The sequence below is a fragment of the Ciconia boyciana genome, chromosome 6 (assembly GCF_034638445.1).
Source record: "Ciconia boyciana chromosome 6, ASM3463844v1, whole genome shotgun sequence".
Lineage (NCBI taxonomy): Eukaryota > Metazoa > Chordata > Aves > Ciconiiformes > Ciconiidae > Ciconia > Ciconia boyciana.
Genome location: NC_132939.1, coordinates 30,285,332 through 30,308,431, shown reverse-complemented (window position 1 = coordinate 30,308,431; position 23,100 = coordinate 30,285,332). Strand labels below are relative to the sequence as shown.

General features: G+C 42.2%; 2 protein-coding genes across 2 annotated transcripts in view; both read left to right on the top strand.

Moving 5' to 3' along the window:
• Nucleotides 1-9,804, top strand: part of LOC140652928 (cytosolic phospholipase A2 epsilon-like) — a 34,280-nt gene extending 24,476 nt beyond the window's left edge. The window contains exons 12-20 of the mRNA XM_072864372.1: nucleotides 751-887; nucleotides 1,369-1,591; nucleotides 2,155-2,269; nucleotides 2,814-2,951; nucleotides 6,032-6,139; nucleotides 7,172-7,366; nucleotides 7,784-7,950; nucleotides 9,152-9,338; nucleotides 9,596-9,804. Coding sequence (XP_072720473.1) covers nucleotides 751-887; nucleotides 1,369-1,591; nucleotides 2,155-2,269; nucleotides 2,814-2,951; nucleotides 6,032-6,139; nucleotides 7,172-7,366; nucleotides 7,784-7,950; nucleotides 9,152-9,338; nucleotides 9,596-9,804 — 1,479 coding nt within the window. The remainder of the gene's footprint in view (nucleotides 1-750; nucleotides 888-1,368; nucleotides 1,592-2,154; nucleotides 2,270-2,813; nucleotides 2,952-6,031; nucleotides 6,140-7,171; nucleotides 7,367-7,783; nucleotides 7,951-9,151; nucleotides 9,339-9,595) is intronic.
• Nucleotides 9,805-17,894: 8,090 nt separating this feature from the next.
• The window catches only part of LOC140652931 (cytosolic phospholipase A2 epsilon-like), a 36,784-nt gene continuing 31,578 nt past the window's right edge, over nucleotides 17,895-23,100 (top strand). Inside the window, exons 1-2 of the mRNA XM_072864374.1 lie at nucleotides 17,895-18,002; nucleotides 19,324-19,413. Of these exons, the coding sequence (XP_072720475.1) occupies nucleotides 17,907-18,002; nucleotides 19,324-19,413 (186 nt within the window). The 5' untranslated portion in view covers nucleotides 17,895-17,906. The remainder of the gene's footprint in view (nucleotides 18,003-19,323; nucleotides 19,414-23,100) is intronic.

Here is a 23,100-nt window from a genome sequence, read left to right as displayed (position 1 = left end):
TGGAAAAAAGCAGTTTCTTAAGTACAATAATTTTTTAGGGGAAGTACTTCTAACTACTAATTTTCCAACAAGACAATGCTTCCTTGTAGTCAAGTAAACCCAAATCAGAATACTTTGCTTTGACCTGAAATGCGAGATTTTAATCTGGTCAAAGAAGCACTGCTCAGTATTTTCTTGACGCAATTGCCTGGAAATATGTATGGGAAATGTCATTCGGCTCCTCTCCTCTCAGTGGGTTTCTTGGAGGAATTTGTCTTCCTATAACACAATTTAGATTTCCATGCACTTAGGCTTTGTGGTTCATCACTGCAATTATATACTCTAGGTACTTTATAGGAAATGTAATCTAGTCATTATACTTGACTTACAAGAGTGGATGAGCTCTGCTGGTTCTCAAAATAGAGCTCTCATGAGATGATGTTCCACTAATGAAAATGCAGTTTAATATTGAAATGCCTTGAAACAACAAGTTTTGAGCTGTTTTGGTAAGCCAGTATGTAACAATTTAGAATCAAAATAGATTGATTTTGATAAAAAAGTAAAAATTAGCAAATTGCCAGACCTTTTTTTTAAAAAAAATCATTTTTCTATGCAAAATACCAGTTTTTCATCTTTTTCTCCCCTGCTTGGGGAAATGGTGAAATGTTGGAATTTCTTGTGGGACAGAAATGCTGTAATTTGCTCAGCTCTGATGACATGTGCTGGTAGACTAAGTTGTTGCTTACCACTGCTGTGTTGATGTTTAAACAGGTACCAGTTGTAGCAGTCATGACAACAGGAGGTGGCACCCGGGCACTGACATCTCTGTTAGGCAACCTGTTGGGTCTTCAGAAGCTGGATCTCTTAGATACTATTTCATACATCACTGGGTCATCTGGTTCAACATGGTAAGGAGATCCTGAACAAAGACATAATTCATCACCTCTATAGTCTGCAGTGTGGGAGATTTATTATCTTCATTTTGGTAAAGGAAGGTGTACTACTTCGGTCTCGAGCTTTTTTATTGCTGCATTGGGAACACATTTCCTGAGCCAGCGTATGGCCTAGGCACTGCTTACAGGGAACAACATTTTCCTTGACCCTTTGTTTCATCTCTAGGATCTTTCCTAGTGAGTGACCCTGGTGTAAATCACAGCCTTGTGCATAAACCTACATAGCATGGAGGGGCTCTTTGGAAGTCCTCAGGTTTCACTAGTGATTTGAGGAGGTCCTCTAAATCAAAAAATCTTTTATCTTCAATAATAAACTGAGCCCAAAAGATGTTTGTAATGAACCTCAGCTAGTTCATTTGTTATGGTCCTTAAATCCAAGTCTACAAAGTGAAAGTGTCTTGAGCATATGACAACATACTTCCTTTCTTTTCCCCAGGACCTTGTCACATTTGTACCAGAGTGCTGACTGGTCACACAAGGATCTGTCCAGACCAATTGGTGAAGTCCGCAGACATATGACCAAGTGCAAGCTAAGCTGCTTTTCCCTGGAGAGCTTGAAGTACTATGACAAGGAGCTAAAACTGCGGAAGCAAGAGGGATACCAGATCTCTAGCATTGATTTGTGGGGGCTTCTGCTAGAAAAAGCATTAAGTGATGGGGTAGTGTGTCTATGTTTTCCTTAACAGCTATTGTTGTATGGAAAATGAAGCTCCAGGGACAGACGCTAGCCTGAGAGCATGCCAGCATTATCCAGCAGATGATTTCTGCTGAGTAACAAAGGGAATTTGTCCCCACATAGCTCTCAACACATAATTAGCAGCCCAAGGGGTATTCTGTAGAGCAGAAAACCTATGTGTCCTTCTACCAATATAAGTATCTGAGCACCTAACAGCAGAGTCCTGCTCTTGGTTTCTTTTGCTCTGTTCCTCCCTGTGAGAACTTAAATAATCCATGTAAAGTGGATGTATTTACTGGGAAGAACGAGAGACTATTGTACCACAAATTGTCCTACAGCTCACCTGTAATTAAATAAGCTTATGTGGATGTGTAAATGTTTAGATCACTCCTTGGTAAAAAAAATGTCTGAACACAAAATGGGTGGAGAGAACAAGAAAATGAAGATGGAAACAAGTATTGATTTTGCTGTAATCTTGCAAGCCTGTACGCCATGCCAAGAAGGTCCCTTAGTTTTGCTCTTTCTCTGTTTCTGGTCAATTCACAGAAAAACAACCACAAACTCTCAGATGAACGACAGGCATTGAATCAGGGTCAGAATCCCCTACCTATCTATATGATCCTCAACATGAAAGAAGACTACAGCCTTTCAGAGTTCAAAGGTGATGGCAAAACTGAGCTGTATCTGGACTCGATTGGTGTTCAAATGATCTGCATTATCAGTTACTGCATGTCCTGCAACCCCTTGCACTGCTGAACCATAGCATTCATAAACAGTTCCTTTTCCTCCTTAACTTCCTCTTCCTCTTCCATTTCTAGACTTTGTGCCTAGGCTCTGGGAGGAGCCCATCTTCTATGGGGCAGGAGAAATCTTGGGGAGGTGCTTAAGGACAGCCAAGGTACTCACAAGTCAAAGCCTTAGCTCCACGTGTGGGGTAACTTAGGCTGACCCTTTGGTATAAACTTCACTCATGCCCTATCTGGAGATGCTCGTTGGAAAGTTCTGAATGAACAAGTTCGAGAAACGTTACTGAGTGAGTGGCTGAAACCAGCTGAATGATAACTCCTTACACTGAGGAAAGCCAGTCTGTGATCACCCTGCTGACAGGGTTCATCCTGCAGCCACTTCTTTGTAATTTCAGAGCCCTTCCTGCAGGGAGGTAGGGGTAGGATTGAGATTTAAAAGTTCATTTTGTGCCTCTGCAGAATGGGTGGAGTTCACCCCTTATGAGGTCGGGTTCTTAAAATACGGCGCCTTCATTCGTGCAGAGGATTTTGGCAGCAAGTTCTTCATGGGTCGCCTGATGAAGAAGCTCCCTGAATCCCGCATCTGTTTCATGAAAGGTGATGTGCTCCATTGCAAAAATTTGAATTGAATAAAAATGTATTTTATTTTTAATATAATACAGACCCTGCATATTGCAACCAGTGCCCTGCAACATGCAGGACTGAAGCAAAGAGTACAGCATGTTGTTCTCACTTCTGGCTGAATTCCTTAGATGCTGGCAATGAGCTAAAAAATTCCCAGAGGAAATTTCAAACAACACTATTCACTGTTGCTTTTGTCTTGAATGGTGACTCTCATGCCTGAAGTTTCAGGGCTGCTTAAAGAGGTTAAGTTTGTTTTGAACCAATCAGCAGCAGAGTTCCACATGGAAAATATTTGTATTTTGAAACTGGAATCTTAAAACCAAATTTGTCTATGAATGGCATGATTTTGTAACAAAAAACAATGTTGTTACTGAGTTTTTTATAAAATATGGCAATTCTGAGTAGTTTTCTGAACTGTTACTGATGCTTTTGCAAGTTTAATAGTATTCTAAATCCTTTGCCATTTTGCTAGCATGATTAAATCAGTGAGTTTTGTCATCCTTATTTCAGTAAAGTGGGTAGCTCCCAGTAATGCATAAAAGACAGCTTTGCAGTTTTTATGCAATTCTTGCTTTAATTTTGTGTAGTGCTAGAGCTCTCTACCAGACCCCTTTGTATGCTGGTTCTCTGGGGTGAAGCTGTCTGCAGAAGAGTCCGTCTGCTTTTAAACCCTGAACAATAGATGTGTTACATGTAAATAAGCACGACACACAACAGGACACCAAGGATACCAGTAAGAAAGGGTTTATTTGAAAAATCCATACAACCAGCAATACCATGTGGTATTCCTTATTTGGTGTGCAGAGTTGTGCACCTTGATGTATGATGCAGGAGGAGTCCAGAGTCATATTGGTACAATAATGAGAAAATAGCTGGGCATGAGGAACAGAAGATTGTGCTTAGGCACACAGACACTAAATCTCAGAGCTTTAATGGCTATGCTTAGAGCTTTTAGTGATGTCATGAGTTAAGAAAAGAAGTGGCTGAGGGAAAAGACTCAGAAGATAACACACGATCCAAGAGTATAAATAGGTCTGAAAAGGGGAGGACAAATTAATGGAAGGTAGTCCCCCTGGTGGCTCTGAAAGAAGTAGCTCAGATGCAGCCACCAGCACTAGAAGTACCAAATCCAGAACCTTGAGATGCTGGAGAGTACACTGGAGAAGAGATCCCTTCATACCTTCCATTTTCTTGTATTCTTCCATTAAGCACTCTGCTGACCACCAGAGGTAGAAGGTAGATTTCAGAGCTAGGTGGGACTACAGAGCCTTCTTCTGAAAACATTGTGCCTCCGTTGCTGCTTTGCAACAATAGTGGTGTGGCGTGTTTATACCTGAGGTGGTCAGGTAGCAAGCACACCCAACACATCCAGTCTGGGCTGAGCTCTGTGTTCTCACCCTCAGCACCTGAATTAGGCTGGTGACCCCACAGCCATAGGTGTTTCTTTAGAAAGGACAGAGTGGAGGGTTAAAGCAATGTTGCCATCTAGTGATACAACATGTAATGCCCTCTTGGGTTGCAATTAAAATGTACTGTTAGTTACAGCGTGATAGTTCAAGGATAAAAGCAAGGTGTCATTTGCAGGGAGAGGTAAGGCCTTTTATAAGAGCAATGGCTAGAGCTGGAAAGATTGGATGAGCTTATGGGGATACAAGACCCTCAGGTTTCCAGAAGAAAGGCTGGGGTGCATGAAAGCTTGTCTGCTATTTTCAACTCTGTCAGCCTAGTAAAAGATATCGTCTCTCCTCATAGTTCTTACTTCAGCCAATATAGGTACCATGAAAATTCAGTGCAAGAGGTTAGGGAAACATTGCTATGTAATGACAATGAAGTTCTAGGGGGACAACACTGTTTGGAAGATACTAAGATGCACAAGCAGTGTGTAACTTCTGGGGCTTGGGGAGCTGGAAGGGTTATGGAGTGAGAAGGCACCAAGTGAAGACAGGAGAAATGAGAGGAGTTGCCTTCTCACAGCAGGCCTGGACAGAAGCTTCTCAAGCAGCAGGGAAATGAGGTTGTGTTGCTGGAAACTGGCCAGTAATTATCTGCAAATGAACTCTGGTTGCCAGCTAAGTGTAGAACCAGAGAGCCCCTATCTGATTTCTTAATTATGTATTTCTAATGTTTCTAAAGTGAGTCCTATTCTTACGGGCACTTCCCGTGAAGCAGAAGGCCCTTGGCTTCTTGTCCCACTCCACAAACAAGCCAGGTTTAAAAGGGAATTGTACTTCTGTTACTAAGTTATGGAATGCCTAATTATTGTATTGTGCAATTCAAATTATTGCATTCTTTGCGATGTATGGCTCTTGCAAAGCTTTCACTGGTAGAGATTTTCAAGGCAAAGCTCAGCACTGCCTTCTCTGGCAGACTTCCTCTCAGGACCTGTGGCAGAGCTGTGGAGGAAGAAATACTTTTCAAGATCCAAGAGGCTTTTGGAGATTTCTGTGCTGGGGAGACAATTTTAGATGTTCTTTTAAGTGGGAGGGCAGAAGTGGAAGAAGGACTATGAGGATGGGAATAACAAGGAGAGGGAAAGGAGTCTCACTCAAAAGAACTTGTGGCAAGAGAAATCTTACAAGGGACAGTGAAGATGTCTTGTTTTAGAGGACTACTCTGCAGACTATCCCAAATTGTGCTCTAACCACTTGAATCTTGGCTGTTCAGGAGCAGCCTCCAAACCTTAAACTAAGTATACGGTTGTATATGACATACTTTGTAGACCAAACCCTTATTTTATGGGAAATGGCGTGATTTTACTCTCTGATGACAGCTGTTTATAGGACAGAAAATGTTTTGTAGTGTAGCAGCAATGCTGTATGTGACAATGAATTACAGTGGCTGAAGGCCTAGCACAATGTTTAAAACTATTTAGGTTCCTCTTTGAGGACGGAATGTGAGCTGCCACAAAAGAACTTCATACAGTTTTTGGTGAGAGTTTGGAAACCTTGATGCTTTCCAATACCCCTTGCAAAGCTGAAACGTTATTTTTATAAAGGCATATTTTGCATTAAAATATTTCCAAAGCAGTTTCCTTGTTCTCTACCATTGCACAGGCCTGTGGAGCAATGTCTTTTCCTACAACCTCTTGGATGCCTGGCATTTGTCGGATCCTACAGAAAGGTGCTCACTGAGGTGCACCCAACACAGGACTGTTGATGTTGGTTGGTTACGTTTCTGTTTCTACTTTACCTGTTGTCCTATGAATCTTTAAATGAATGTTACATTCAGATGCATATAGTGTGAAATCTTTATGAAGGCTTTTTAAATGGCCAATGCTGCACTGCTTTGTTTTTCCCCCCCCTGAGGTGTCATGTTGCCAGTGATATCTAATTAGCTTTCCTCTCTGAATTCATTCATAGCGACATTATTTCCATTAGTCTCCCTTGGACTGAATTTATGCAAGTGATGATTTGCCACCAAAAATAAAACTACTGAAGTTTTTTAATGGATCATCTTTGCCAGGGGCCTTTCAGTGAACCTACATGTTGTAACAAACATCTCAGTGCTGTGTTCTCTGTCTGCCTTGGCAGAGAGTACTTTTCATATGTTGTTGTTGAAGACTTGGATATACCAATTACATGGAACTCCATTTCAGTTTTCTTTGATCTTGTTGTAAACCTGTGTTCTCCTTAGAGGTGTTGGCTGTCCTTCCTGTGTTCAAATGTGGTTAGCGAGTTTGGTTTATGGGCTTTTCATCACTTTCTCCATGGAAGTGTTGCAGAACCCTCAGCTCAATAAATGCCTGTGATAGAAAGTCATTGGCCCTCTTTCCCAATCTCATGAGGTGCCATTTAGCACAACCCATCTTCTATGCTCTTTTCTGGGCGTCTAACTCTCCTGACAGCATTTTTTTTTTCAAAGCTGGTTTGGACTAATTTTGAAAGAAGCTGGTCCAGATTCTCTGCCTACCCTGACCTTCACACAGGGAATCCACCTATGACTTCTATTAAGCAGTAGATCACTTTATCCAGCTTTAGGAAGTTTTTTGCCACTCTGACTTTGCTTTTCATGGAATATGCTTTACTGAAGATTGATTTTCTTCTAGTTCCTACTTTGACATTGATTTGATTGCATGTTGACATGTCTTATTAGGATATTCTTTCCTCTAGTTAATATTAGATGCCTTTTGGTATTTTAAGTATTGCAAAGAACTGTATCAAAACAACAACTTGTTCATCTCCTCTACCCTTCAGAAGGAGACAAGCCTTCCCCACCAGCCAGGAGCCGTGAGTTGGAGACTTACTTAGTCACCCCTGAATGTGGCATTATGGGCATCATTCGGCAGGTCCTGACTGAGCGGGTGATGGTTTCAAAGTTCTACAACTTTCTGAAGGGGTTCCAGGTGCACAGTGAATACCTTCAGAGCAAAAGCTTCTGTATATGGAAAGGTAAACATCCCTGAATATTAATTTTTATCTCCTTAGATGGTTGGTGTTTTCATCAGTGAAGAGAAGGCAGAGGATGTACAGGGTTTATTCTTCACTTTGGAAACAAAAATTTCAAGATAACTAGTTAAATTTCATCCAGTCAAATCAGCTCCAAGAAGTCCCTTGATTCCAGGGAAGGGCAACTGCCGCTCATCAGGGATGGAAGAAGAGCAGCATGAGAAGTGAAGGAGATCTGTCTTTTTACCTTGGACAGGTCTTTCTTTTCTGTGTCAAGGCTGAGCTTCTGTAGTGCGGCAGGGTCTTGGAAAGCAAAAATAATGGCGAGACAAGAGGCATTTTTTTCCTCCCTTACTAGCCAAAACACAGATATATTACTTCTTCAGTGAATCACTTATCATAACGAATACTTCCTTTTAGATACTGTACTAGAGAATTTCCCCAACCAGCTGACAGAAACAGCAGAGTTCATATGCCTGGCAGACACAGCAGGATACATCGATATCAGCTACCCGCCGCTCATGAGACCGGAGAGGAAAGTGGATGTTGTCCTACACTTAAACTATTCTTCTGGATCACAGACATTGGTGCGATGACCACTCTATTTTCTTTGATAATGACTGCTGTCTTTTAGCCCTTTTAGCCCTCTTTAACTCGTAAGGAGTCAGAATAATTTATGTAGAAGGAAATGATTCTGGTAGAAAAGGATTCTTGGTGTACAGCTCCCATTTTGTAGATGCCTAGGTCTCTCAGTGATGCTGCTATACCATGGCAAATTCCCTAAGGAGAACAGAATTAGTATCACTTTTCTAAATCTTTTATTTTAATTAACCCTCTGATAGGTAAATGTTATCTCCTAGACCTGTGTGCTCCCTGGATCTCAGTATGGCTATTGAGGCTACGCTCCATACGGAGTGTTTCTCTGGAACTAGTACCACCACTGATGGACTCGTTTCGTTTGTCTTGTGATATCCATCTAAAAATATTCCCATGCAGTTGAATTAGAAGTAATTTGTCCAGATGTCTTTAGAACAGTAACTGGATTTTTTTTTTGTTCTAAATTGTGGAGAAGAATTGTCCTTTGACATCATATCTGCTGTTTCAAATACCAGCTAACAAGCTGGTTTATAATTCCTGTTACTAGATATGGGTAAGACAGAAGTTCTTGAAGACTAAAATTTTCATACGCGCCAACCAGATTCAGGAACAAAAATACCATTTTAAAAAATGACTTACACACCCACAAGATTAAATTAACATTTCAGTCAAGATGATGTTTGCTCCCAGATGCCTACATCACTTTTCACAACCATCCTAAGGCATCTAAGACACTTAGAGGCTTTTAAATATTTTATGCCAAGTCAACAAAATGTTTGTAACTTTGTGACTCCGTATTTAAAAACCATACCATTTCAGATTCCTGTCTGTTCTGCTAATTTCAGGATTTTCTCCAGTAAAGGGCATGTTTCTGTGTCCTAAGCGGCTAGGCCACCCTTGCCCATAGCCATGAACATCTTATTTACCTTACAGACAAAGGCTGATGAGGAGGAGGAGGTAGGACAACAATCAGGAGTGCAAGTTGGAGGCTGGGTCTTGAACTGTTGTTCTGTTAATAACTAGTACTTAATATCTCACACAAGAGATAAAGGCCAGAAGAAATACTGACAGCAAATGCTGCTCCCACTGCTTCATCTTTGTGAAGGGCCTTTGATGGATGTGTTGTGCATCAGGAAAAGTTGAGAGGGTGGCAGAATTTCTGACCTTTTCTTCTTTTCTGTCTGAATGCAGCCTTTGGAAGAAGCCTCCAAGTACTTCCTAAAGCAGGGAATCCCATTTCCCAAAATCCACCTGAGTGAAGAAGAAAAGAAAAATCTAAAGGAGTGCTACATCTTCGAAGACGCAGAGATCCCAGAGGCACCAACAGTGGTGTTTTTCCCACTGGTGAATGACACCTTCAGAAAATACAAAGAGCCTGGTAAGCTGTGGGTCAGAGATAGTCCTCCCATCACCTGGCCGCCCTTTGGCTGTGTCGGGATGGGAGTCATGGTCTAGCGTGGTCCCCTCTCTCCCCTGCTGTGTCTCCCATGGGAGAGAAATGCGGGTGTCCAGGTAGCGAGGAGCAACATTGTGCCCCATCTGGAAAGCAGGACGTGGGACTGCATCTGTTGGGACCGCATCTATTGGGACCGCAAAGGACGTGGGACCCTTTGATGACCTTTATTTTTTTGTCAGGTGTGGAGCGCAGCCCCGTTGAGATGGCGCAGGGCAATGTGGATGTTTCCAGCGTTTTTTCACCGTACTGCTTAAACAGCTTTACCTACACAGAGGAGGAGTTTGACAAGCTGGTAGAACTGACCAGCTACAACATTCAGAACAACAAACATCTGATCCTTCGAGCTTTGAATTCAGCTATAGAGCAGAAACGACAGCACAAAAAATAAACGCCATCCTGAGTTTCAGAAAGATATCCAAATAATATCTTTTCCTGCAGAAGATCAAGACCTGTTTGAATGAACCTAACAGACTTGGGAAAGTACAGACTTGTCTCAGCCTGTGTCTCCTCTCTACCACGTGGCGATCCTAGATAAACCGATCAAACAACATAATGATTAGTCTTGTGCTTTATTTATGTTGGATTTCACTGCTGGTGAACAATTTTTTTCATGTATATACATGTATATGCAGTAAATCAAAGCTTAGGAAATATGGGGCTTATTGATGAGTTTTTTAAATGCTTGAATGTGGGACAGCAATACCAATTCTTTCAAAATTTACTATACTAATAGAAGTCATATGTGAAGTGAAGACAAATGAGCTATAGATATTTAATTTATTCCAAATCTAGTGCAACAGAAAAATACATAATAAATGCGGACCATTTCAAAGAAAAAGAGAAAACTATATTTTCCTATAGTGTTAGCAAGAAATTTTGTTGGAAATAACATGCAAAACTAAACACAAAAGATATAGAAAATCTGAGATTTCACATGGAAAATACAAATTTTCTATACTTCTGAATTTACAAGTTTTATTACACCAGCAATATTTAGGTTTGGAAAATCCCTTGGAAGTGACTGTTCTAAACCCTATTGTGAGTCAGGATTGGCTCTTCTGGTGCATGTGTAAGTACATAACCTGGGGTTGTACTTTTCACTGAACACTCACGGTATTTAGAGGATCCAGCTCAGCTTCTGCATCCCACTAATTTCAACAGGTTTAATAGTATTACTTGTTATTATAGGATGGGATGCTGTGAGAATAAAACATAAAAAACTGAGATACATTCAGATTTTGTGGTAAGAAGGCAAGCTAAGTGCTTTACACTGATATCCATGGGTAATTCATAGGTAACTGCATGACTTAGTTCCTGACTGTGTATAATCAACAGGCAGTCTATGCAACTACTATAAATAGCACAAGGCAATTTGTTGAAACTGCTTATTTTTGAGATGAAGACCAAAATAATTATTTGATTTATGAAAGACTTTAATACTGCAGATACTCTGTAAACCTGTTTCATTACAACAGAGGTGCTAATCTAAAAAAAGATATAAGGCTTCAGTCAGTATCAGCTGCCCTTAATTACTTCAAATTTAAATGAAACTCAGTAACTTGTCTGTGCTGAAGTAACATGTATTGGCACACACAGAGCTGTGCATAATGCAATCATAGCCAAAACTGAAAAAAAATTTCCTTAATTCAAAATGAAATCCAAACCTCTAAAAGGCTGAAAATGTCTCTTCCCTCTTGCTATCATCATTTGTCTCTCTCTCGTCCTTCAAGCATTCCTTGCTGGCTTTAAGCCTTTGTCATCTTTAGTCTCCCACACTCAACTCCCACTCACCTCAGCACCCTTAGGGATGGTGTGTCCTTGCCCCAGCTGCTTTTCCAGGCCCTCACACCTCCATACAATTTCCAGCCCTGGTTCAAACCTCCAGTATGCTGAAATGGCTGTTTACTTGCCACTGCTCATCAAGGGCTCCTCTTTGTGATCTCTGCTGCTGAGTCACGCAGTCCCTTTTGGCATTGCCTCTCCACTGCCCCAGCTGTAACTCCCTCTTGGCCTTCTCTGTTTAGCATTATGGCAAACCCATTTGGGGTGACACATGCGTTTGCTACTTCTCCCATCTTCCAGCTGGGGTTTCGGGCATCTTCAAGAGCTGCCATCCAAGGCTGTCAATGACACCAAGTTTCAAGAACCCTGCCTCTCTCTTCCCATCCCTGCCCTTAACTATACCCCATTGCTTCCCTTGCTGTCTTTTTGTTTGTAGGCTTCTTTTTAACAGAGGGAAGCCCCATTTATTCCAGATGTGCCACTAAGTCATCCCTTTCTCTGCTGTACCCTTTAGGGGCTGAGCCTGTCCCACCTACTGGCAGTCTGGCCAGGCCCACAAGATAGCTCCTAGTGGTCCCTTCAGTGTGGGTAAAGCTCTTGGACAAGAACTGGATCTTCTTGTCAATTCTTCCTTTGCAATCCTCAGACATCCACGACTTACTTCTTTTGGATACACCCACAGCCACCTGAGTCCCACAGCAAGGTCCTTGCTGTGACCCTGAAAATACCTATATGTCCTGTGTTACTGTAGGCCCTGAAAAAGGTCTGGCATAATCCTCCATCCAGCCGTCCTTCTCCTGGGGCACTGGGAGCCTTCACCCATAGGTAATGTAGCAATCCCGTAGGTAATGTTCTTAAGTCGAGGGGAAGGACACCAGCCCCATCATGCCATCTGCAGTTGGTTTCTTCCTCTCTGAGATATTGTAGAGGTATCTCCAGGTGACTGCTCCTCAGCAATGGCCTGTTCTCCTGGACTCCCATCTAGTCAGCACTCCTGGTCCATGTTTAGTAGTGGTACTTTGTTTGTGACTTAGGGGTTTGGTTAATTTGTTGAGCTCAGCTTGCTTTTTATTATTAAATTTATTAATTAATTGTGCAGAACACTTGCAGAAGATCCTGGTTGTCAGTTCTTGCAGGCCAGCATGGAGGCTTTGTGTGGCTTTGTCTTCTGGAGGTTTTTTGTTCTGGTTCAGCTGCTAATGGGGTATGTTTCCCATGCTCAGCCTCTGGGCTATACTGAGGCATTGAAAGAATGTAGGTAACAGCTGCAGATGTGGGCATTTAAAAGCCCTTTTGGTTTTGCAGGTTGGGAGTGTCCCTTTTTCCAGGAAATAGGAGTAATTTCATGGAATTATCCATTCAAGGGAGGAAACAAACTAGGGGGGGAGAAGCACTGCAGAAATCCAGGCCCACACTTGTATCACAGTGTTAGCACTGACAGGAGTTAGCATGATTTTTCCTAAATGTTTTAAAAGACAGAACTCTTGGTAGCTGTGGTAATAGGAACTACAAACATTAACATGGTGACCTCCTTAGTTGTAATGAATATGTTCTGCATCTTTTCTGTGTCTTGCTTTTCCTTCTTACCTATTCATTATCTGTAGGTAAGTGAAGGGATTAGCATGCAATTGCACCTTTGCCCCAGCCCTTCCCATTATCACAAAGGTCCATTGGGAACTGGGCAGCTCAGTGAGGTGACTCAGCCCATAGGAACCCAAGAAAAGCAGCAGTGGGGTTTTTGAACCCCTTGCAAGGCATGTGAGTACTCACAGTCCCGTTGGGTGAGTGCCAGTGAGGAAGCAGAAGCTAATGGGATGGTTGGCAGCACCATTTTACGCTGTTCTGTAGCCCAAAGAGTGATCAAACAAAAGATTACTGCAAACAGTGAAGTGAGCTATTCATTTGTGAGTCTATAGGTTGCACCATGTAAATGACGGGAAATGTGTCTGCCACAGCAGATACAGGAGAACGTGGGCGGTAGAGGAGGACTCCCTTCTGAGAAACCCTGTGCCAAAACATGTTCACATGTAAAACTCTGCTGTGTATGTGCAATATCCCACCGTCTTACTACAGTGATAATGCTGCAGAGGGAGGCCATCAGGGCCTCATTTCCAGCAGGGCTGGTTTCCTCATGCCCTGATCATGATATGCTGATCAACAGGTAGCAATGGGTGACAGCTGTGTGTCTTTCATTCCATTGAACCTTTGTACCTTTGAGCTCCTCCTGAAAGTCTGTCCCTTGCAGGGTTCCCACTGAAGCCCAGCACACCTGCAGCATTCATAAAGCACTTCTCCAGCACTCTTCCCACCCCTCCAGCTCTTGATATCAAAACTGTGGGATGTCTTGTCATGTCTTCAGTTTCTTCCTCCTTGGGTGCTGAGGTCCCTTCAACCCACTATTGCTTATCCCCTTTTCTCCATGCAGCTGGGTGTCTCACCCAGATGTCACGGCCTGATCCCAGCTGCCCTAATGCTTGTAGTATTCTTGTTTGTTCCAAATATGACCAAACCTCCATCATTCAGACTTGAAGCTTCTGGAGGTACTACTGCAGTGTGGAGGAGACATGTGAAACAAAGGGGAAAGATTAAGAAAACAGATGGTATAAAAAACCAGAGAGGGAGGAAGGGGAGAAAAAATTTGTATAGTACCCAAATAAAAGTGAAAAAGGGAAATATAGCTACGTGGTATTGAGATGGACAAAGGAAGGAAACAGATATTTTGGAAAGCCAAGAAGTCAATGGGAAAGAAAAGATGGCAGGGAATAGAAAGAAGAAAAGAAAGAGGAAACCAGGAACAAAAAGGTGGTGGAGACAAACATTTAAAATGAAGATAAAGGTATATCCCTCTAGTTTCTTCAAAGCAGTCTTGATAGGCTGTTCCATTAGAAAGAATAGCAACTAAAAATCCCTAATCCAGAAAATGTGATGGCATTAAATCCTACTGCTGAGATTTTGACCGCTCTGGGCTTACAGATGCCTGATATGTATACTGTGAGTGCTTTCTAGCTCCCAACTATCTCTTCTTTTCTCTGCCCTTAAACACTGGGAAAAGATGGTCCCTTGGCCCTTAGCAGTACAACTTTTCCTGCCAGTTGCTGCTTATTGCACCTTTCTCTCTCTCAGCTAATAATCTGTAAATTATTTGTAAATATATGAAATGTTTGCTCCCCTCCTATTTCCTTTCTTCGGCTGAGGTAATGGAGCATCCTTAGAGGCTGATAACTATCAGGTAAGGACCTGCAAGTTTCTACATATATTAATATGTGCTTTTAAATCTTGAGCAATTGATAGTTGTTTCTTTAATTTTGCAATTTCTGCTACTCAGCTGGCTGACATCCAAAATTGTTCCAACCAGTCTTGAAAGCAAGCCATGCTCCAAATTCCTCCCTGAGCTGCAGTTGTTTTGGTTTGGTATCTACTTTGTAAATGTATAATGTAATTTATTTTTGAGCTTTAACAGATGATATGATATCCTAGAATTTGTTACGGATTAAATGTTTTGGTCCCATGTGCAGAAGAGTATTCAGAAAATCCTTCGTAGACCCTTAACAAATACCTTTTCTGGTCACTCTTAAGCTCTGGTCCATGATCACTGTTGATGGAGCTGATGGCCTGTAACCCACGTGCCATCATGGCCTGTAACCCCTGTGCCCCCAGCTAGTTTGGGGCACGGGAGGAAGCACCGTACTGGTCATACTGCCCTCGTGCTGGTTTCCAGCTTGTGAGGAGATGATAAACTTGCATGTAGTCTGCAGAAATGTGGAGAGAGAACAGTGATTCAGAAAACTTTAGGAACCACTCTTCTAGTTTACTGTACTCCTGGGAAACCTTCTCCAAGTACAGAAAACATCCCACAGTGACACAACTCCAGGCACAGAGGACTTTCTCACTGTACAGGTAACCATTGAGGACCGTACATTTGCAACATGCAAATGGAGCATAAATCTCCACTTCAATTAGGCTGCTCTAAGACCAGTATGGTAAGTGCTGTGCTTTATCCAGTGCATCAGTAACTGTAACATGAAAGAAACATAGACAAGCATTTAACACTGAGTGCAGTGATGTATAAAGTGCCATACTTTTCTCAGTATGATCGTCATGTCCTAACAGGAATATATTCTAGTCCTTTTAAACTCTTTGGTTAAAGACTTGCTTCAAAATTAATTTCCCAGAAGATTCCTTCTTACCTGTGACAGGGGTAAGGCGACAGACAGCAGTAATGCCTCTGCCTCCTGTGAGTTTCCTCTCCTGCTCCACATCTCCCTCCTTCACTCACTGCACGAGCGATGGTCTAAGACACCGCTCCTCCTGCAGGCAGAGGACATAGCCGAGCCAGAACGCCCATCTGACTCTGCTCTACAATGCTGTTTTTTGTATAGAAGTAGCTATATGTCTGAGAGCAGTGAGGCAGACACAGCCAGTCCTGGTTCTGTTTCCAGCTTGCCAGAATAACCCCAGGCTCATTTTGCCTGGCCTGTTCAAAGGCTAGGCAAGCATGTACTGTTGCAAGGCATTTAGGGGGGACACTGGCTATCAGTAGTCCAAGACTATGATACAAGAAATCACAAAGCTATATTTGAACATGTTGAAAAATGTTAAGTTTGTCATGGAGCTCCATTTCTCCACAACCTGTCTCTGCAGTCAGATGTAACACAGGTACCTTTGTCAAGTGAGTAATGCTTCTACAAGCTGGGTTGTAGTGTGAATAAGAAACTTAAGTATTAGAGGCAGTATGAGGTCTAGCAAGCACTAAAGGACAAGAATAGTGTGCTGTTTTCTGCCAGGGCAACTACAGTTAGATCTTTGAAGCAGATAGGTTATTTTGCTTCATCTATCCTTAAATTACTGAAATATGAAATATGAAGAAATAAAATCATTCCACTTGGAGCCTTTGCTTTTCATTTTATAAATTGAGACCATCCAGCTTTGTACATCCATATTTTAAATTGGATAACACTAGTTCAGTTGTTAATGAGAGCCTCGGAGTTTTCTTTCTTTATGGTATTCCCTGTGGAGTCACTCAGGTGGGAGCAGAATACCTCGATGTAGCTGAAGGCCATACAGATCATTCCAGATGGCCGAATGTGCATATAATGGGGAATTAACTCTGCAGATGTGGAAGTCTGTACACAGAATCCACCTGTTCTTCTCCACAGGTTTCCTTGAGGACAGGGAATCTCAACTTTCTTAAGATTCGTCACCTTTAGAGGGGTTTCTAGGTGAATATCATCACTTACGCTAATGGTCCTCTGAACTAATCAGCCTTGGGAAAGCTGGCCTGCTCTAATAACAAGTATACCGGTACTTTTAGTGTCCCATAGCAGGTCTTCCAAGGTCAGGCAGGTCTTCTTTTCTGGTGATGCTAAAAAAAAGAGATGAATGTTCTCTGAATTAAGCTGCGAGAGGAGTTCTCCAGGATGCAGCTCAGAGTGTCCGAGACCTGAGGGCAAAAGATGCTCTTGTACTTCAAGTGCGGGCAGAGATACTTTTCATGCTGGAAATGCAGATGCTATGACACAGCCTACTGTTACTAGACCTGCTAGTTTGTTATTCATTTGTTTTTCTGTGTTTGAAGATGGTAATTTCCACTGGGTATGCCTGGAGATGTTCATGTGCTCTTTTGTTCATGCTCTTTGGTTGAACAAAATCTCTGTAAAATAAAACTAATAAAACTAAACTACTGTATACTGTATTCCATTCATCTTGACATGAGTTTCCTGCAGTTGCTGTGTAAAGTTCAATTGCCTTTCTCTGCAAAATGTACGAAAACATAACTCTTATCTATTTTGCACAGCTATTATAGATTTCCTTGCTTTTTTGTTGAATTTAAGGTACTGCCAGATGCAGTAGTAGTCCTGGGTAATGCTTGTAGCCATAGGCATTGTCCTCAAGATCTCTGCTAACCCTTGCAAATGTCCACCTCCTTCTCCCCTGACATCCTATCACACACAATTTGGTACTACTGCTTCATGCCCCTCACTCATCTCCCCTGCCTGCTGCTCACCTCTCCAAACCAAAGGCATGCCCACGCCTTGGCCTTGCTCCCCCGGAAACAAGAAATGGGAGCAGCCCAGGAGGAGCTGGGAGCTGCTGGTCCATACAGTAACCTGTCAGGTGGTGGGGCTGGTCTGTTCCAGGGGGAAAGGGCTGCATGGCACAGGGCAGCGCCTCTGTGCTGGCAGCGAGTTCGGGTCCCCTGCCTATATGGAGGCTTGGACCAAAGTGGACAGGTGTGTGCCTGCATGCAGGCAGGTCACTGGTAGTTATTTACACGCAGAGGCTTTTTCCAGGGCTCAGTTTCCCCCACACAGGAGCTGCCATCGCTCTCTGCTCAGGGCAGTCCCCGTGCCACAGGTAGGGAAGAGCTGCGTTTGAAGGAGCAGGCTCCAGCAGTGGTGTCCTCTGTGCTTCTCCTCTGCTTGGCAGGATGGCCCAGGACTCTGTTCACCACGGAAAAAGGGTGGCAGCAGCGCAGGACCCGGGGGGCAAGCACAGGCTGGGAGAGGTTCCCAGCCAGAGGAAGGTATTGCATCCCTTTTGGCTGTTGTGCTTGCCCCGTAAGATCCTTCCCTGGAGCAGTCATCCTTGGTGCTCCGTCTTCGGCAATGGGAGGGAAGTCCTTTACTTATAGAGATGAGATGGGTGGGGCCTCAGGTAATTTTATAAAATAACTTGTCATTGACTCCTACAGGAGTAAATCCTGCAAACATGTCTCAGGAAGTGCTGCCCGTGGAGGTGCCAGAAACACTGTATTACATGAATCCAGGGAAGGCCATGATGCCATCAAATGCAAAAACACTACAGGTAAGAAAACGGCTTTAAAAGTTTGCTTAAGGTCCACTGCATTTGATAGAAAACAAAATCCTGCTTTGTGAGCGTGTTTATATACAAGCTACTGTACAAACTTACTGTCTAATGGGACCAGGCAGCAACGTCTCTGCCTGAAGGAGTTTAAGGTAAAATGTTCTTTTTGTGGCTATCAGTGGCAAAAGTCCTCCTGACTCCACTGGAGCCAAAGATCTCAGCTTCAGAGGCAAAATGAGAGAAGTCAGCATAGCAAGGGGACAGAAAAAGAAGAGGAAGTAGAAAAAATGAACAGGGAAGTAGAAAAAATGAAACCATTTTTAGGGGACTGAATTATCAGCCTGAATCCAGACCCAGACTTAAAAAATCTTTTTTCTTCCATAATTAAATGCTACTTTTATTAAAAACTTAATATTTCTGTATCAACAGCAAAATTTTGACACGTATATTAATGTGACAACCCCGTTTTTTGTTATTGGAAAAGGGATAAGGACAGGATAGAGAATAGCGATAGGGAATTGAATTTTATTTCCACATTCCCATTTTTGTTCTGAATTTTCCATTTTGCTTTGCATTCTCTGGGTCATTTCAAGATTTGAAATTAATGAAAAGATTTGAAATTAATTCTCTGGGTCATTTCAAGATTTGAAATTTGAAATTTTTCAACTGTAGTATGTTATACATTGTTCTGTGTGCTCTTTGAGTGGACGAAGGCACATTGCTTCAGGAAGTACTCTGGAAACAGAAACAGAATGCTTCCGACATTTTTTATAGGAACTGTCCTTTAATGTTGTTTTCCTATAAGGCGTTTCAAAAGGGGGCACCCTACTTTGTAGAATTATTTTGGAACTTCTGTTTCCTGAAAAAATTGAAAGGTTAGATTTAAAATTTTGCAATTGCAACGTGTTTCACACCCTGGGTTCAAACCCAGAGAAGAGATTCTGGGATTTTTTAAAATCAAGATGTAATACTCCTGAGAGCAGGAGCAGATTGCCAAAAGATCACATTCAAAACAAAAAGCAGACCTCTATTCACAGAATAAATGCAGAGGCACCTTTTGGGTATCTCACAGCTGAAATGGCTCTTCCTTCATTGACTTGTTGAAAGGGTACTCCTGACATGGAATTTTGTACCAGCGTGTGCCGAACCACATGGCAGTTTGTTCATTATGCTGAGCACTGTCACACAGCTGGGTGTAACCAACAGCTGTTCTAACTGGGGTTTCAGCACAAGTTATTGCAAGTAGGAATTAATTATCTACCTCGATAATGCTGCTATTGTTGTTTTAATGTTATAATTTATCATTTCTTTCTTTCTTCAGGATGAAGACTCGGACATCGATTCTTGGGGAGATGGTGAACCACAAGAAGAAAATCAAGAAAGTACTGTACCAGACAAAGGTGATTTCAAGGTATTATGAACAAGAGAATTTAGAACCAAAGAGGACTGAGGGGTTTGTTTTGCTCAAAAGAGGAGAAGGCTCAGATAGATGAATAATGATGGCGGCAGTTTGAGTGTTACAAGGGAAACGCCCTTAAGTTTATTGTTTGGACCATTTTATTCCACTTATGTTTATGATTTTCAGAATTGCTTGTTGTATTTCTCTGTTGTGTTTTACTGGGGCATGCAGAATATCTACTGTTTTAATCCCCCCACCTACTTGTAAAAGAAATCCATTGGTAAGCTTTCTGTTCCACAATGCTTTTTGTAACTGAAAGGGCCAAAAGTAACAGTGATGCATGTTCTGTTGTAATGGCTTCAGCAGCGCAATCTCTATCCTAGCAACTTAGGGGGGAGTCCTGGATTATTGAGCCCTGATTTTTGACCATTTCTGTTCTCCATCAGAAAAAACCTGTAATGGGGGATTCTCTGAAAGGAGTGATGCTTGAATGTGCTAGAGCTATTTCTTGTGTTTGAAGATCAGTCATAGGTATATTTTTGTTAGAAATTACTGATTTTGATAGGGATTCTCATTCTGCTACTTTGCTATCTGTGCAGTAAGTACAGGCATTGTTTCCTATCTGTCAGGATTAGAGAAGTTTAAACGTGACTCGCATAACAATGTTGTCCCAAGAAGTGTCTGCTTCTGAGCCAGATAATTCTATGGAAATTTGCATTATAATCCATACAGACAAGTTATACTGAGACAAAATGAAGCTGAAAAGGTGTTTTATCTGGAAGTTGAAGTAATACTGTAAAGAGGCAGACAGGTGAGCTTTGTGATAAGCTAGTTTACCAGGTAGTCCTGGTACAATTTAAGCATCGAGAAATTAAAACAAATTCTTATTCACATTTGGAGTATTTCTAATTTTTCACATACACTTTTCAAAGTTTAGCTTTTGTGTTTGCACAGCATTAAGATTTTTATTTAAAAAAAAAAATCAGTGGCATTAAAAGATTATACTGTATTTTGTCAGGATATATTCTATCAGCCTTGGGTCTTTGTGGCATTTCACCGTGCAAATATCTAGCTTACAATGTCTGGTACCTCCAGCCTGTGGAGATACCAAAATTCTGGACCATGTATAGGATGAAGAATTTTGTAGATAGTAAAAACAGGCCGAAAACCAATGAATCGATCAGTCTTTGGTGTAACGTCTGCTCCCTACAAGTGGTAAGGAACCTAAAATCATGATGAAAGAAAGCAAAAAGATTTGAACTCCTGGGTTATAATTACCTATGATAATTATACATATGACAGGTAACTTCTTGTCTCCATTTCTTAATCTCACACAGTGATGTGTTTGTTTTCCCGTTATCTACTCAGGATATAGGCTTAGATCAAAGATATTTAAGGGTCGTGAAATTTCGAGGGAGCAGGTGTGACAGTAGTGGACCAAAAGAATCATCTTATGTGTATGGGACCATAACCTTCTTCTAGATCACTATATTGCCCCTGTCTCTCACCGAAGGATTATTTTTCACATTTCAAAATGCCAAAAATTCATGACAATCCATTGGTGATGGACTGAGTTGTTGTTCTTGCATCTGGTTACATAGTCACTGTTTTTTCTTCTATGCTAAGAACATAGCACTCTATCCTATGCACTTGCATGATCATGACTTAATTACTGCAGTATATCATGTGTTTATGTGAAGGATGCATACATGTTCTCGTCTTCTGCTCAGTTTTTCTCAAATGTAAATTTGTCATCACTGAAACTACCAGAAGATTTAAATATGAGGGTCTCTGCATGCTAAGAGGGATTATCTATTAGAAACATACTACAGCGCATGCCAGCAACTGCATGTGCCCTTACACCAACATGCTAATTTTTATCTGCATTAAGAAATCTATATTATTCAGGCCTTGGCTAGTACTTTGCCTTATGCTAAAGCAGCAGGCAGAGCCAGCTCTGGTATTTCAGACATCAGTGCTTACACTAAAATATTTAAGGATTGCAGCAGGTCTTATACAATAATTAATGTCAGAGAAGGGGAGGGGAGAGGAAAAATTGGATGCATAGTTCTGAATTCAGCATGAGCAATGTCTTAACAAGGGTAAGATGCCTCATACCTCAGGTCAAGTGGTACCTCATTTCCCTGTCAGGCAAGGGCTCCTTGTTCTCGCAGGGTTTGTGCAGCTGGGAGAACTGCAGCCCTTTAACAGAAGAGGGGCAGGTTAAACTCTTACCCTTGCGCAAAGCAGGAGCTCTGGCTTCTGCTGGGTTTTGGAAGCTGGAAGCAGCTCCTGAGATCATGGGAAGAGTGGGGAGCTGCCATACTGCATGGCAAAGTTAGGAGGAGGTTGCAGCAGCAGCTTCTGAGACAGGTGGGACTCCGTCATGTGAAGCAGGAGCTGAGGCAGGCAGGAGGGTCCCCACTGGTGCCAGGCATGGGGTCCCTGTCTCCCACAAGGGCAAAAGCCTCCTGTTGGGAGCAGCTCCAGTCCCGGGCTCAGCAGCAACTGGAAAGGCAGGAGGCAACAACTCCTGAGCCACCCCCAGCCCCGTGATACTTGCAGGAACGTGGCACCAGCAGTGGTTCTGCTCAGCTGCAGAAGCTGTTCTGAGCTCCCGTGCCTCCCCTGCCACCCTGAGTGGTGGTATGGGGATGGTTAAAATACAGACTGCTGAAATGACATGCTCCAGCATGCCACCCACTTCAAAAATAAACCTCGCAACGTCAAAGGAGGCCACTTCCCATCAGCTCATAACTTTGAAATATGGTTTGTCTTATGCACATTTGACATCTGTGTCTGAGATAGACCTCTAGATTCCCCTGAGAATCAGTAGTCAGAGATTTTCAGGGTCTGATGCATGTCCTGTGGTAATGTCTACCTTAGGATGAGACTCCAGAAATGCCTAACAGCTGTCAGATGTAAACACCTATTTTACAGCTATCTGGAATTAGGTGTGATGAGTCTCAACCCTCAGACAGTTAATGCTCAGTTTAGTTTCTTTCTCTCATATTTGTTCTGGTTGGGAAAGGCAAAGCAGTATAAGGGGGTTCTGTCTTTTCATGGATGGACTATCCTATTCCCCTGGCTGCAGTTCTACATATGGAAATAATTTTGAACATGCAGTTGAATGCTCTATGTTTTCAAATGGACACTGTCTGTTTTTCAAAATCAGAAAAAATCTGGTTGTTAAACATCTGGAAACACTAAAAGATGGAGGACAATGTTAACAGTACTGAAAGGTTTACATTAACAATGTAACCAGCCTGCGTTATCAGCCAAATAATAAATCTCTGCAGAAGTCAGGATCACTGTGCACTGAGAGTATCCATGTTGTGTTAATCAATATTTGGAGTTCTGCTTTTTGGAAATGTGTTTCAAGCACAGTATCATGCGCACGTCTCTTATTCCTCAAAAGCGTTCAGAATCCCATGATGGATGTATGTATGAGGAAGCAATGATCTGAAGGACACAATTCTTGTGGCCTTGCATATACTGGTCATGCCCCTGTGGGCACAGATAAATTTTCCCTGCTGAAACCAGGGTTACTGTGGCCATATGCATGAAAGGGGTGTTTCCATCCAGCAGTGGGAGTTTTTAGTTCACCGATATCCAACCAAGACTTCTGCTAATTCTGGTGAAAAGGCGGTCTGATTAGAAGTTACGTTACTAATAAAAAACATGAAACACACGGTTTGT